This window comes from Azolla caroliniana, unplaced genomic scaffold (assembly GCF_043228905.1).
Source record: "Azolla caroliniana isolate FFs.n. ecotype wild unplaced genomic scaffold, voAzoCaro1.0.p SCAF_1, whole genome shotgun sequence".
In the NCBI taxonomy this organism is placed as follows: Eukaryota; Viridiplantae; Streptophyta; class Polypodiopsida; order Salviniales; family Salviniaceae; genus Azolla; species Azolla caroliniana.
The window spans coordinates 3,158,004-3,170,955 of record NW_028230436.1 but is presented as its reverse complement, the minus strand read 5'-3'; the positions used below and the strand labels follow the sequence as shown (position 1 = coordinate 3,170,955).

The following is a 12,952-nucleotide window of genomic DNA, read 5'->3' as shown; positions in this document are numbered from 1 at the left end:
TTTTGCATTCGTATGAAAATGAATGTTTGTCAATGCATTCCAGTATACTACGAACTATGATCAAGAGTGTACAATGAGAGGTAAAAAAAAAATTTAACATACACAAGACTTAGACTGAGATCTATGGGACGAGGCATAGCCTCGTGGGAAGGATCAAACTCGAGCTCTCTCAAATTTATGACTTTGATACTAGGATATCAACCACCAAGCCAATAGCTAGACAAATTGTGTGTGTGTGTGTGTGTGTGCGCACATGGGCCCAGCACACACATTTATGTAACATTAATAATTGGTAATAGCTTTCATTAAGTACCTCATGCGTTTAGTTAGGACGATGGTACATGTATCATTCTCCTATATAATACCTCTTATGGCATAGATATTAACGGGGTCAAGAGGTAAATGTTAGCCTCTTAAATGTAGGACAATGTAGAGTTGTATGTGGAGATGAACTTAAAGAGCTTATATATTGGATGATGGCGTCTAAACTTGGTTGCAGTATCTCATGTTGTGTAGGGATTGATGTAAGATAATGAAGATATTTCTAAAACTTGACATCATGTGTTTGTTCTACTCTCCATGTAAACCTTTGCCCTCTTTGATATCTTCGACCCCTCATAATGTGCTTTTCTTGGATATTTTTTTACTTCCCATCCTAGACACATAAATACGCTCTTTATAAAAGTGTTCATTGCTCCATCTATTTACCTACATTGATAATGACATGCAAGTAGTTCCTTACAAAATCTTAAAACTATTTTTGTATGTGTTATTCCATTATCAAATTCTTCATTCATGGATGGGAAATAATTTCACTTAGATATTGCAACAAGTTGGGTATCATGAATGCAAAAAGGTACTATCTCACAATGAAAAATTGGTAATGCCAAATCTTCATTATTCTTTTTGCCTATATTTTGTGCTATTTGGCTATCCTTCCATATATTTCGAGCTACCTCAGCCTACGAGAAGAGATTAAGGCTTTGGCCGTTGAAACGTGTGGATGTTTTGCTTTGTTTTCAAGTTCAGATTGATATAAAGACATTGCTTGCCAACATTTCAAAAACTAATGACAAGCGATTTGTTGTACTTGTGATTGTTGGCGGCGCCAAAGTAGCATACAAAAGCATTCTCACGTGTACGTATGTGTGTGTGTATATATACATATTTAGATTCACATACACATGCCACAAAAGTGTATGTATTTCCACAAATGACTCGACAATCCCTAAAACCTACCCCCATATGAAATTCTCGCCATAAAACAATAACATTAGCATTGGCTTAGAAGGTTCGTGGTTTGCATCACAAAAAACAAAGGAATTTTTAATGTATATATGTTTGTTTTTCGTGTGATAAACTATAATAAACTTATGCATAAATGAGGGCATTATAGTTGTTTACACGAAAACGTAAGATACATTACATTAGTTTCTAAATGCTAAATGCAATCAACAAGAAGTTAGTAGGGATAGATATAGATATAGCCTATAGACATAGATTGACATATTTGCATTCGTGGGCCCTGCCCAACGAATGCAATGAAAATGCATTCGTTTTCTTCTTTTTTTGAAAAAACTTTTTCTTATTTTTAAACTAGTTTTGTTTTCTGCGAGCGAGCGAGGAAGCCTCACCCTGCTCCTTGTGCGTGATGCTTACACCCTCGCCTAGGGATCGACAACGACTCGGCTCAAGCCTAAACCGTTTGGCTTAACCAACTTCAAGCGGCTTAGCGGCTCGGTTTAGGCTTGAGCCAGTTTGGCCAAACCGGCTCAAGCCGTCTAAGCTGTCTAAGCCGTTTAAGTTATTTAATTAGTAATTACTATAGTTTATTGCTAAAGTCTAAGTTCTAAGTTCTAAGTTCTAACTAGTCACGAGTCTATTGTCTACACATAGACCCCAAGAGTGACGACTTAGGTAATAGGACTCTCGACATAGACAGTGACCAGTCCATCAAAACAGACAATGCATTTCTCATTTTATGTTTTCTTGTTGTTTTTCTCTAAGCCTTGTAACCATTCTACATTTGGAGCATATTGGAAGGGGGATTGTTCAATGATAAATTGTAACGGAACTTTGTTATGAAGTTCAATGATAAATTGTAATAGAATTGTGTTATGAAGTTCAATATTCAATGTAAGAGTATTGTTGTTTTCTCCCAAACCGGTTTAGGGTTTGGTTTGGTTTGGTTCAGGTTTGAAAACCCCTAAACGGTTTAGGCTTAGCTAGTTTGGCTTGGATAAGGCCAAACTGGCTAAGCCTAAACCGAACCATTGCCGATCCCTACCCTTGCCTCCCTCTACATCTTGTTCTCGGCCAAAATTTTAGGGTTTAGGTGGAACCCTAATTTCAGTCATAATCCTAATTTCGACCGTATATCTTCTTTTCGGCCTGCGTCCTCGACTCCCTGTCATGCTCTACGCTAATCCTACATCCTGTTCTCGGCTGCAAACTTAGGGTTTCCCTAAGTTTAGCCCAAGCCCTAATTAATTAATTATTAATGTATTAATTGATTATTAATTAATTAACTAATATTTTTTAATTAATTAATTAATTAATTATTGATGCATGTGTGTATATGTATAAGTTATAACAATATATATGTATGTTATATCATATATGTATATGTGTGTATATATGTACATAAATGTAAGTGTGTACATATGTATATACATATATGTAAATGAATGGTTTTATAATATTCTTGGGGTCATTTTCTATTCTCGAATATAACGGATGTCAAATATCACACATGTATCAATCTATGTATGCGTGTATATACATATATGTAAACGAATGGTTTTATAATATTCTTGGGGCTATTTTCTATTCACGAATATCACGCATGTATCAATCTATGGATATAGATAATAAAACATTCGACACCGACACAAAACAAAACATGAGACAATTATTAAATTCTTCTTACAATCGTGATCTCTCCCTCTCTCATATGGGGTTATGTACTAATGATAAGTCGTATATTTTTTATCCCATCCTTTGATTCAAATCTTGATATGTACATCAATTATTAGAAGGCATTACAAAGTGCATGTATATATTAGACAACCGACCACAAGGAATCTTTCTTTTTCTCTCTATTTGTTTTACCCATGACAAGCTACAAATATTAGATAATAACCCAAATAAATGGTTTAGATCTCTCCATTTTACACCTCTTTGATATACACATATATAAACTCTCTGAAATTAACATGCCATATCTTTATGTTGAATCAATAACCTCACATGTTCCACATTGTGAAGTTGACGCCCCATTGTTGATCACACTCCCCACACCTCTCGAATAACATCAACATAACGATCAAGATAGAGGCTAATGTAACAAGTGAAAGAATAGCAAAAGGTGATGGTGTTCACCCAGGTATTAAATAGCCTTAGAGCAAATCAATTCCGAAAGGAGAATGAGATTATTCGCTTCTCAATTTCTCGAGCTTACTTTTGTATTAATATTCATAACTAAATCAATTGAAAATATATAAGCCCATTCCTTCTTGAGGCCTTTCTTTCCCATTAAGTAAATAAAGTGTGATTATTAAGTTATTGCTATCAAGCAAGTGTTATCTTAATTAGTGGGTCTTAGTATAGTTGTTGAAGATCTTCGCCTTGAGACTACAATATTTCTCAAAGCTTGTGAGTGATGGAAAACTGTTTACTACTCATCTCACCGACGAGAAGGTAGATTGTTATATGATGCTATAAGACGACTTATACAATAAATAACATCCACCGAATAAAGGTAAGTGCTTCAAGATAACAACATCCTAGAGCTCTATAATCTTGTTAGCATTGTTGTCAAACTTAATGTGCCGCTTAAAGCAATCAACGATGTTTTCATAAGCTCTTAATGAAAATATTTTCATTAGGGTGAACTAAGAAGAAACCATGTCGGAAGACAAAAAGAACATCGAGGGCATCCCAAGGTTGCAAATCAATTGTCACGTGCTAAATTTACATGTTTAAACTCCATGGTCACTTTAATCATCCCCATGATTCATTTCCTTAATTTAAAATCTCATTTATTATCATTTTAATCATGTTAGTTACTATCATGAGATCTTCCCACCTGCCAAATACAGTAAGTACTCATCTCGAGTTTTGGAATTAAAAGATTCATTTGAAACCTATATCAATTATTGTCTTGGTACAACCACAAACTGTGAGGATTTACAACATAGGTCACATACTTGAGATGGAATCTCAAGTATGTGGTCAACTCCCTTTGGTATATGTTCAAACCACATGTTAATCTAAACAACATTTGCTTATAAGCGGTCAAACTTAATGGTGAATGCAGACGAGTTAGTCTTCGTGTGCAATCATGGTTTGGATATGACGTGAAATGTTGTCAATGAGTTTGACTAATTATAACGTTATTTGCTTTTGTTAGTCTTCATATGCAATCATGATTTGGGTTAACATGAAAAGTTGTCAACGAGTTTGACTATTTATAAGCTTATTTGCTTACATTAGGCTTCACATGCAATCATGATATGGTTATAACATGAAAAATTGTCAATGAAATTGTATGCCTTTTTGTCGGTTATCCTCTCCCATATGTAATTTATGTATGAGGACCAAATAATTATTGTTGATTATGGCCTCGTTTACCTTCAAGAAATAAAAACCTATTTGCATCTTTCCCTTTTTCAAGGGAACTTCCATGATAGGTGTGGCAACCAAGTGAGATGTTATATTGGATAGACTAGGCCCACATTGTGTATATTGTCTACGTCATATTTCACTTGTTGGGCTTGTCATGGGTTCATGGGTTTGCATCGTTTCATGACAAGTAAGGCATCCTCTTTCACACGAACAGTGTATCTTGGAACTCCCCTCTTTAGATTCATTTGTATAGTTATACTCAAATTCAACATGGTGGTTGCTATTCTAGCGAAGGACAATTATTTTGATAAGATTTTGGTCAAGGAAATTCGTTGTTCACGATATGATGACTTAGGGTGTTCCATCAAGAGTTTGTGTACCAAAATTTTGTTAGGTTTCTTCCAATAGTTTTATGGGTTGTGATTAATGCAAGCTTTACACTAATTGCGAATGTGCATTTGCCTTTAGTGTAGTTGTGAGCACTAATGCCCCTTATAACGTCCACAATACGTAAGACCAATCTTCAAAAAGCTACACAAGATCCCTGAAGGAATCATTTTGTTGGGCTACACGAATATACAACAATGGGTATTTAGAAAACAACATCGTACTCCTAGAAAATTACAAGTAGTAGTGGAGGAATTCAGCTTGGCCTCTGGAGCAAATATAAACTGGCATAAATCTCTTGGTTTTTGGGTATCTCAAAATCCATCGCCTACTTCGATGCCTTCGTAGGAATTCAAATGCGTTCCTGATGGAACCACTATTCGTTACTTGGGCTGCCAAGTGAGACTTCATGTTAATGCATATGTGTTCGTTGCTCCTCTAAAGTTAAGGAAATAATTGTTGCTTTGGGATTTGGTTGGCTTGTCATTTGCAGGCCGTGTACTTGTAGCTAATCAAGTTATTCTTGCAACTATTTGGTATATTGCTTCTACTATGTTGTTTGCTAGGTCATGTATTTTACAAGTGCAACGCCTTATTTGCAATTACATTTGGGGAGTAAAAATAGGTTAGGATAAAAGGCATATAGTAGCTTGGGTAATATTGATTGCTCCAGAACAAAATGGTGGGTTGGGGTTGGTGGATCCAGAATCAGAATGTAAGGATATGTTCTCTAAATTTGTGTGTAGAGATCTGTTGCCAATGTAAGGTGTTTGGAGTTAGCTGATGATGCATAGGTTGTCTACTATGTGTTTGACAATAGGTGGAGCGTGGCAACCCTCATTAAGGTGGGCTTTTATTCATAATTTTGAATTGTTAAAACAACCTTGCCAAAATATAGATTTTTTAATGGAATTCTCACAAGTTGGTATGTCGTTAAAAATATTATGGTTCGGAAAATGCCTTTGACAATGGATGACTTGTCGATACAACCTTTGACCTAGAATTTTCTCATCTCTAATGTGAGAGGTTTTTTGCTTGGTAGCCATCCTAGGCAAAATTGAGCTTCTTTGGATGCATTAGTTGCATGTTATTTCTTTCATGGGGATGCTATGTTATGAATCAACCGTTAGCATTCAGTTTGAGGAGATGTTATTATGTGTAATGATATGCAAGTGGCATTGGGATAAATTATGGTTTCGTGGTCCCCCTCAAGTAATTAGATATGGTTTGGTTATTTTTCTCCTTTAAAAGTTATTTTAGGAGCTAAAATAACTAATGTTGTAGGTTATGTTATGTACTTTAATGTTGACGATGATGGTAGGTTGTGGCATATATACTTTGCTTCAGGTGTGTGGATGTCCGCCAATATTTCAGCTATTCGAGTAGTTGCAAGATCGGGGAATAATGGTTTTGGATCCACCCTTTCAAGCATGCTTGTTGTATTGATCATTGTGGGGTTTTCAATAAAAAACACTTCATAAATTGGACCGGGATTCAACTGATTATCAATGGAAAAAACTGAGTGTTGGTGGAAATGTATCAAGCTATTTTAAAGTAAGTTGTTTTTATTGTTGGGACAACATTATTCTCATTCAAATTTCTATTGGGGTGCAGTGTTATGGGGTGTCCTCCATGGAGATGTTACGAGGGTTCGGTTGATGTTCTATTGCAACGACAAGTGGCCTTTAAGAACCGATGGCAAGGACTTCACTTATTTTCAAATACAATTGTTGGTCAGGGGTGGAATTATGCAATACCTTCTTTTATGTTGCATAACTGATAATATTGTTCTACTTGTTTCATATATGACATCATTTACTTTATCATATGCTTATACTAGCCTTTGTATTACAATAGAAGTGAGATGAAATGTCTTCTTCTGTTTTCTCTATGTACAGTTTTCAGTAATATACTAAGGTGCATCTTTCTTTGAAAATAAAATAAAATAAAAAGACTAGTGGTTACCCCTAATACGCAAACACAAGTTAAGTAGAGATGACCACCTCATATCTGGAGATTCAGACAATGCCCATACTTATAACTCCACTCCACATGGATAAATGTACAAATAGGAACTTCAACCAAGGTGGCTTCGACACACTTTTCACCTTGTACCTAAGGGTCATAACTTGACACCTCTATCATATTGTCTTTCCAAAAGATCAAGGTGATATTGTATTTGTTTAAACCTTTCGAGAAGTCATCACATATGATAATATGGAATGGTCTTATAGGTTCTCCCCGAGTATGTGGATCTACGATTTTCATATCTTCATATGAAAACTTCTTCTTGGTAGATTCTATTGGAGATCGTGATGTTATATTGTCATGTAGGAAGAATCTATTCAAGCAATACAACATATTCAATTCATTTGGTTCAAGGAAATGAACCAATCATTTCGATAAAGTTGATTATGGGTGAATGATTTCCTTCTTGTTGATCCACATTTGATGGATTTTTCTAAATACACTTGTTCCAATCCTAGAATCATCAAATTGCCCATGCTTTACAATTTCTCGATGTCTTTCCCAATCAAACTTCGCCATAGTGATTGCATAATTCTCTTGTTTCACGAGGTTATAAAATGTTTTTTTTTTATCTGAATGAATACTTGATGACGTTGGATGGGTATTACATAACGGACTTTGGAACTTAAATCCCAAATCCCAAATGAGGTTTTAATTTCAATTATGAATCACTCATAGAAAATGAGCTTTTACGCCTCGTTATCAATGAATGGTTGAGGAATATTATCCTTTGGACAACTTGCCAAAAGTGTAACTCATTCATGGGGAGGCCTAGTGGAGGCTTATGATGTAAACATATGGCTAGGATTCAACTAGGCCATGTCACGAATGCAATCCACCAAATCCTTAGTTGTTGTGTTGGAGAAGTCGAGGAACCGAAGTGTTTCCACATAGTCTTGCAAAGCATGGATACGAAGGTGCTTTTCACATTCTCATCGTGCCATTGACGAGGTAGCTATTGTGTTGCTGGAAGTGGATGAACAACAAGAACTATACTACCAATTGGAACGTGCACAACCATGGTTCTCGATGGCGTTGAACATGAGAAAGTGGCATGATTAGAATTGGGTATACAACTTGGTGGCACAACAATTCATATGACACACATAACGAAATCAATTGTATCACCAACTTCTGCCCTTCGTCCTTCAGTGATTTCATTGTCATACAGTCGATATGAAGCGTATTAATGAACGAAATCCCATGGGCAAAAGTTCAACTATTTGTGATACAGTACAATACGCCATCGCTTGGGGCGCTAGATTTCTTATTTCACCTTTCAGTACCACCGACCCGAGAGAGATAGTACATAGAGAGGCTGGCCAACCAGTGCTTTCAAGCATTGGTAGCTCTAGCAACTCCTGGCCATATTTGGATGAGAGAGAGAAGGAGGGAGTGAGTAGGTGCCCATCGCTTTTGTCTTGTTCTTGAACCCTTGCCCCTTCTACTCCTCCTCCTCCTCCTCCTCCTCCTCCAACAACACAGCAACAATTTTGGGGTTATTGAACCCAGAGCTACCATGGATGAAGAGGTGCAGAAACGCAACACGGACTGTGTATATTTCTTGGCTTCTCCCCTTACTTGCAAAAAGGTATCTATCTCTCCATCGCTCTCACTCTCTGTATGCATATATATATATATATATATATATATATATATAATTTTCCTGTGCCTGTCTTAGTCTCCCACCCTTTTGTTTCCCCTTCGACAGAGTTAGGGCTTTCTGCACACGGTAAGGTCTTTCGTTAGCTCAGAGAAAATGAGGCAGAGGAAACTTGTACTCTAGAATAAATCGATTTTGTTACTCACAATTTTGAAGTTTAAGGAAGCTTATTACATCAGATACAATGAAGGGAGTGTAAAAGTTTTTCAAAGGATTCGTGTCCTGTATCATACTTGGGCCATGGCTAATGTTGGTGAAACAATAGCGTTTATGATTTGATTGTCTTCTAAGGTTGATGAGAGGGGACTCAATATCTGGTTCTGGCACCATAGATCCATCATCGAAACTTGTTTTAAATGATCCCTAAGAACTATTTTTGAGCAGGAAAGGATGATGAGGTCAAAGCATCTTTGTTATTGCCAAATCTTATGATATGAAAAGTGTTAGTTTTCTGTTTAAACGAGCATGGAAAGTATAAAATAGGATACCCTAATTTTCTTTCCTGTTTAAATGAGCATAGCAAACTGTGTAGATTACAATGCTCTGTTTCTCTTACAGGGAAATAATTGCGAGTTTCGGCATAGCGAAGAAGCTCGGATGAACCCTCGTGATTGCTGGTATTGGTTGTACAAAGTCTGCCTTAACCCAAATTGCTCCTTCAGACATCCGGTGAGTTGTAATTCTGTGAAGTTTCTATAGTATATTTATGGAAATAAAAGCAGTCCTTTGTTCTCTTGTCTGCACACACACTGTGGACCCTACCATATGGCAAGAGGTAAGCCCAGTTGCATGTGGATGTATGGCTTTATCCATGCCATTCTTAATCAGGTATACTTAGGAGCATAACTGTACGATGAACACAATTTCATGCGATGTTTTTGCTGGTATGCCTTAGGAGTCAAATTTAAGGCGAGAGAAGAGCCCATCTAACTCACAATGTCAATGGCTATGGTATGGTGTAGTAGAACTAGGTGTAGTAGAAAATGTGTCCTGCACCTAAGCCTCTAGTCAGCCGATGAACCTAGGCATGGGGTATTATTTTTAGTCAGAGACTAAATGTTTAAGGCGTCCTCTTAATCATTGTTTATTCAAGATTATCTAAATAAAGAACTTAACTTTTTTATCATTGTTGTAACATCTCCCAATATATTTAATAGATCGCGAAGAAGAAAAACTTACCTTACAAGCTTGGTTTTGTGGCATGATTTGATGCCATATTTTAAATTTAACAGAGTGAGATAACTTATCTAGATGTCATAGAACTGACGCCAATTTCATCCGGAAGCAGATTGTTTCTCTTTGTATGAATGGTTCATATCTTAATATAAGGGAGGGCCCTGACTAGATTGTTCATAAAAATCAATTCTTATTTGCTTTGTTTGATGTCAAGGTATGGTAACATATATGAACCATATTTTAAGCTATATTTGTGTTGGGTTTACTCGCAGCCCCTTGAGGTGAAGCTAACATCAGCATCACCTGCATTACAATCTCCCACCCCTAGCGCTACTCCTTCCGTTGCATCTGTTTTTGGAGCTTCAGCAGTGCCAGCAAATAAGACCAGCACACCATGCTATTTTTTCTCACAAGGCTATTGTTCCAAGGCAGAGAAATGTCCCTTCTTGCATGGTCCACCTCTCCAATCAACTGCCACTGCTGGATTGCAACAAAAGACATCTTCGAAGACATCATATGGAAATGAAGTCTTAATGAGCAACAAAATGGTGTCTGCTTCTAAAGGGAATGGATCAACTCCTCAACAGTTTGAGAAGAGGCCTGAAAAACCGCTGCTTTCTGGGAGTGAACCTAAGTTTGTCCCTCCAAAAACTCTCATACCTGTGGAAGAGGCACCTCGGATACCCACTGATTCAAAGAGAGGTCAGGCCATTGAGAATTCTATTGTATCTGCCCCTTCTTCAAGAGAGGAAAAGGGGTGGATTAAAGCTAATAAGCTAATAAAGTCTCAGTTTGCAGAGGATGTTTCAAATACTATTCAAAGTGAAATCAATGGATCTAAACAGGGTTTATCCATGGCTAGATCACGGCAGAAGCCTTTGTCTGAAACTGAGAAGACAGAATCTATCCACTTTGGTGGTAATAGCAGGAACCATAATGTTTCAAGAGCAGTAGAGACTCGGAGAAGAAGTTCACCTATGCAACTGGAGAATAATGATTTTGACCAAAGGGAAGATGGTGAATACTCGCCTCTGCCAGATAGTCGAGGAAGGATGAAAGCTCGTGATGAATCATTGGCATTTGTACGAGCTCCTCAAGCAAGATCTGATAATTTATCAGCCCAAAGACACCAGAAACCACATCAGCTCCAACGTAGTGAGCATGGATATGATCGTAATGATGCTTCATTAGAACACACAAGACATCATAAGCTTATTTTGAGCAATACTAGAACAGTAGAAATGCCAAAAAGGTCATTAGAGGAGTATTCTGATGCTGGTGATCTTCGTGCACATCTAAGTAAACGTCGGAGGAATGCCACAGGTGAGCATGTAGAGGCAAGAAATTCCAATAGAAGAGAAGACTACATGGAGGTGCGGAAATCTCAGCGAGATCTACAAGAAAAAGAGACCATTAGGCAGCCTTCTCGAAATGTTGGCATAAAAAGGCCACACCATAATGCAGGAAGTAGTCCTGATAGTGGTTTTGTAGCCAGAATTAGTCCTGCAAGAACCTCATTAAGGAACTCTCCCAATAGACATGTTGTAGCTGATCGTGCTAGAAAAGAACCTAAAATCAAGGATAAGGATCTGACTGTTTCCGCTGAGATTGCTCCTTTATCTGATGCAAGAGCCCACTTATTATCGAAAACAAAGAAACCTCAGATTAATCAAGAGATGTCAGAATTCAGTGGACCAAAAAGCTTGGCACAGATCAAGGCAGAGCGAATAGCGAAACATGAAACTGTTACTAAAGATCGTGAAGAAAATGGACTTAGAATCAAGTCTGTTGCAATGCATGTAAAATATGCAGATGCAAAGCCATCTGTATCTGCAAAGAGTGTTGGCTCCATGGCATCAACATCTAAGGTAGAAAGGGTGCAAATAGAAAGTACCTTAACATACCAGAAAGGAAGTGTTGCTGAACGTAAACCTATTGAATTTGAGGGACCAAAGCCCTTGAGCTTGCTGTTGAAAGGAAAACGGAAGGTGGAGTCTAATGAGAGCACAAAGGAAACACATGAAGAACAGATCAAAGGAATAGCTGAAATTTCTAAAGAGATCGAGGATGGAGAAGTCCGTGAAGAGCAAGATAAGTGGAAACATCTAGAACCACGTAGTGTGCATGATACAAATCTGACATCTCTTCCAGAAGAAATCATGTCAAGATCTTCATCAGAGGACAATAATGAAGGAACATATCAAAGCGATCAGGAAGCTCAGGATGATGTTGATTCTTTAGACGATAGATTGAAATTAGATCTGGAATCTGGAGAAAATGCATCTGGGGATGATGATTATGTGCTTGATGACGATGATGACGAAGATGACTTTGCAAAAAAACTAGGAGGTTTCTTCTCTTCATGAAGTGAGTATGAATTTTGGATAAATGAATTTCTAGAATTTACACATTCTTGATCTCCAATTAAACTACTCCCATTTTAATGCAGATAGATGGAGCTGGTGAAGTAACCATGTGTTATATGACGCATCATCTACAGAAGAAACAATGTGAATCTCTTGGGAAGGTCAATGGATCTAAATGCCCAAGTGTGAATTTGCTGTATTTTCCTGTATTCCAGCCTTGGTTGATTTGTGGACATGGAGGGATGAAGTATATTTCCTCTTACACTAGAGTTATGGATGCAAATCTTGACAAGAGATACAAAGATAATTATCTTCAGAGCTATCTAGATTCTACTGTCTTGGGCCTGATTATGGTCTTGACATGGGAATTTCAATTTCACTTTTCTTTTTGTTTTGGTGTCTTGAATGACACACTACATGCAACAACTTTACCTTCAATGTAAGCCTTCCTCTCTGTTATTTTGAAAATAATGGCAGCTTGTAACCAACCCCCAGTGGCATTATTTGCCATATGTGATGGCATTTGGTTTTCCAATAGTAAGGGGTGAAACTCGGGCATGTATTCTGTGCTATATAAGAATTTGATAGGGCTACATTGATAAGTTTATGATCGTGTGATAGCCATCCTTCTAAATGGCATGCTGTTTTTACATAATCAGCAGAAAATTTCCTCCACTTTCAGGGGTGGCGTGTGTGGTGTTTGTCC

The 12,952-nt window shown here is 37.3% G+C and overlaps 1 protein-coding gene across 1 annotated transcript; it reads left to right on the top strand.

Moving 5' to 3' along the window:
* Window positions 1-8,455: 8,455 nt before the first annotated feature.
* On the top strand, window positions 8,456-12,851 carry LOC147868348 (uncharacterized). The gene is made up of 4 exons (XM_087318164.1): window positions 8,456-8,632; window positions 9,263-9,373; window positions 10,153-12,247; window positions 12,330-12,851. The coding sequence occupies exons 1-3, from the start codon at window positions 8,561-8,563 to the stop codon at window positions 12,244-12,246; spliced, it is 2,277 nt and encodes a 758-aa protein (XP_087174290.1). The 5' UTR covers window positions 8,456-8,560; the 3' UTR covers window position 12,247; window positions 12,330-12,851.
* The last annotated feature ends 101 nt before the right edge of the window (window positions 12,852-12,952 follow it).

What these genes read in the sequence shown, in the direction of transcription:
- LOC147868348 (XM_087318164.1), top strand. Translation starts at nt 8,561, where the DNA reads ATGGATGAAGAGGTGCAGAAACGCAACACGGACTGTGTATATTTCTTG. An exon ending in CTCCCCTTACTTGCAAAAAG is followed by an intron (nt 8,633 to 9,262) that starts GTATCTATCTCT and finishes TTTCTCTTACAG; the next exon opens with GGAAATAATTGCGAGTTTCG. An exon ending in ATTGCTCCTTCAGACATCCG is followed by an intron (nt 9,374 to 10,152) that starts GTGAGTTGTAAT and finishes GTTTACTCGCAG; the next exon opens with CCCCTTGAGGTGAAGCTAAC.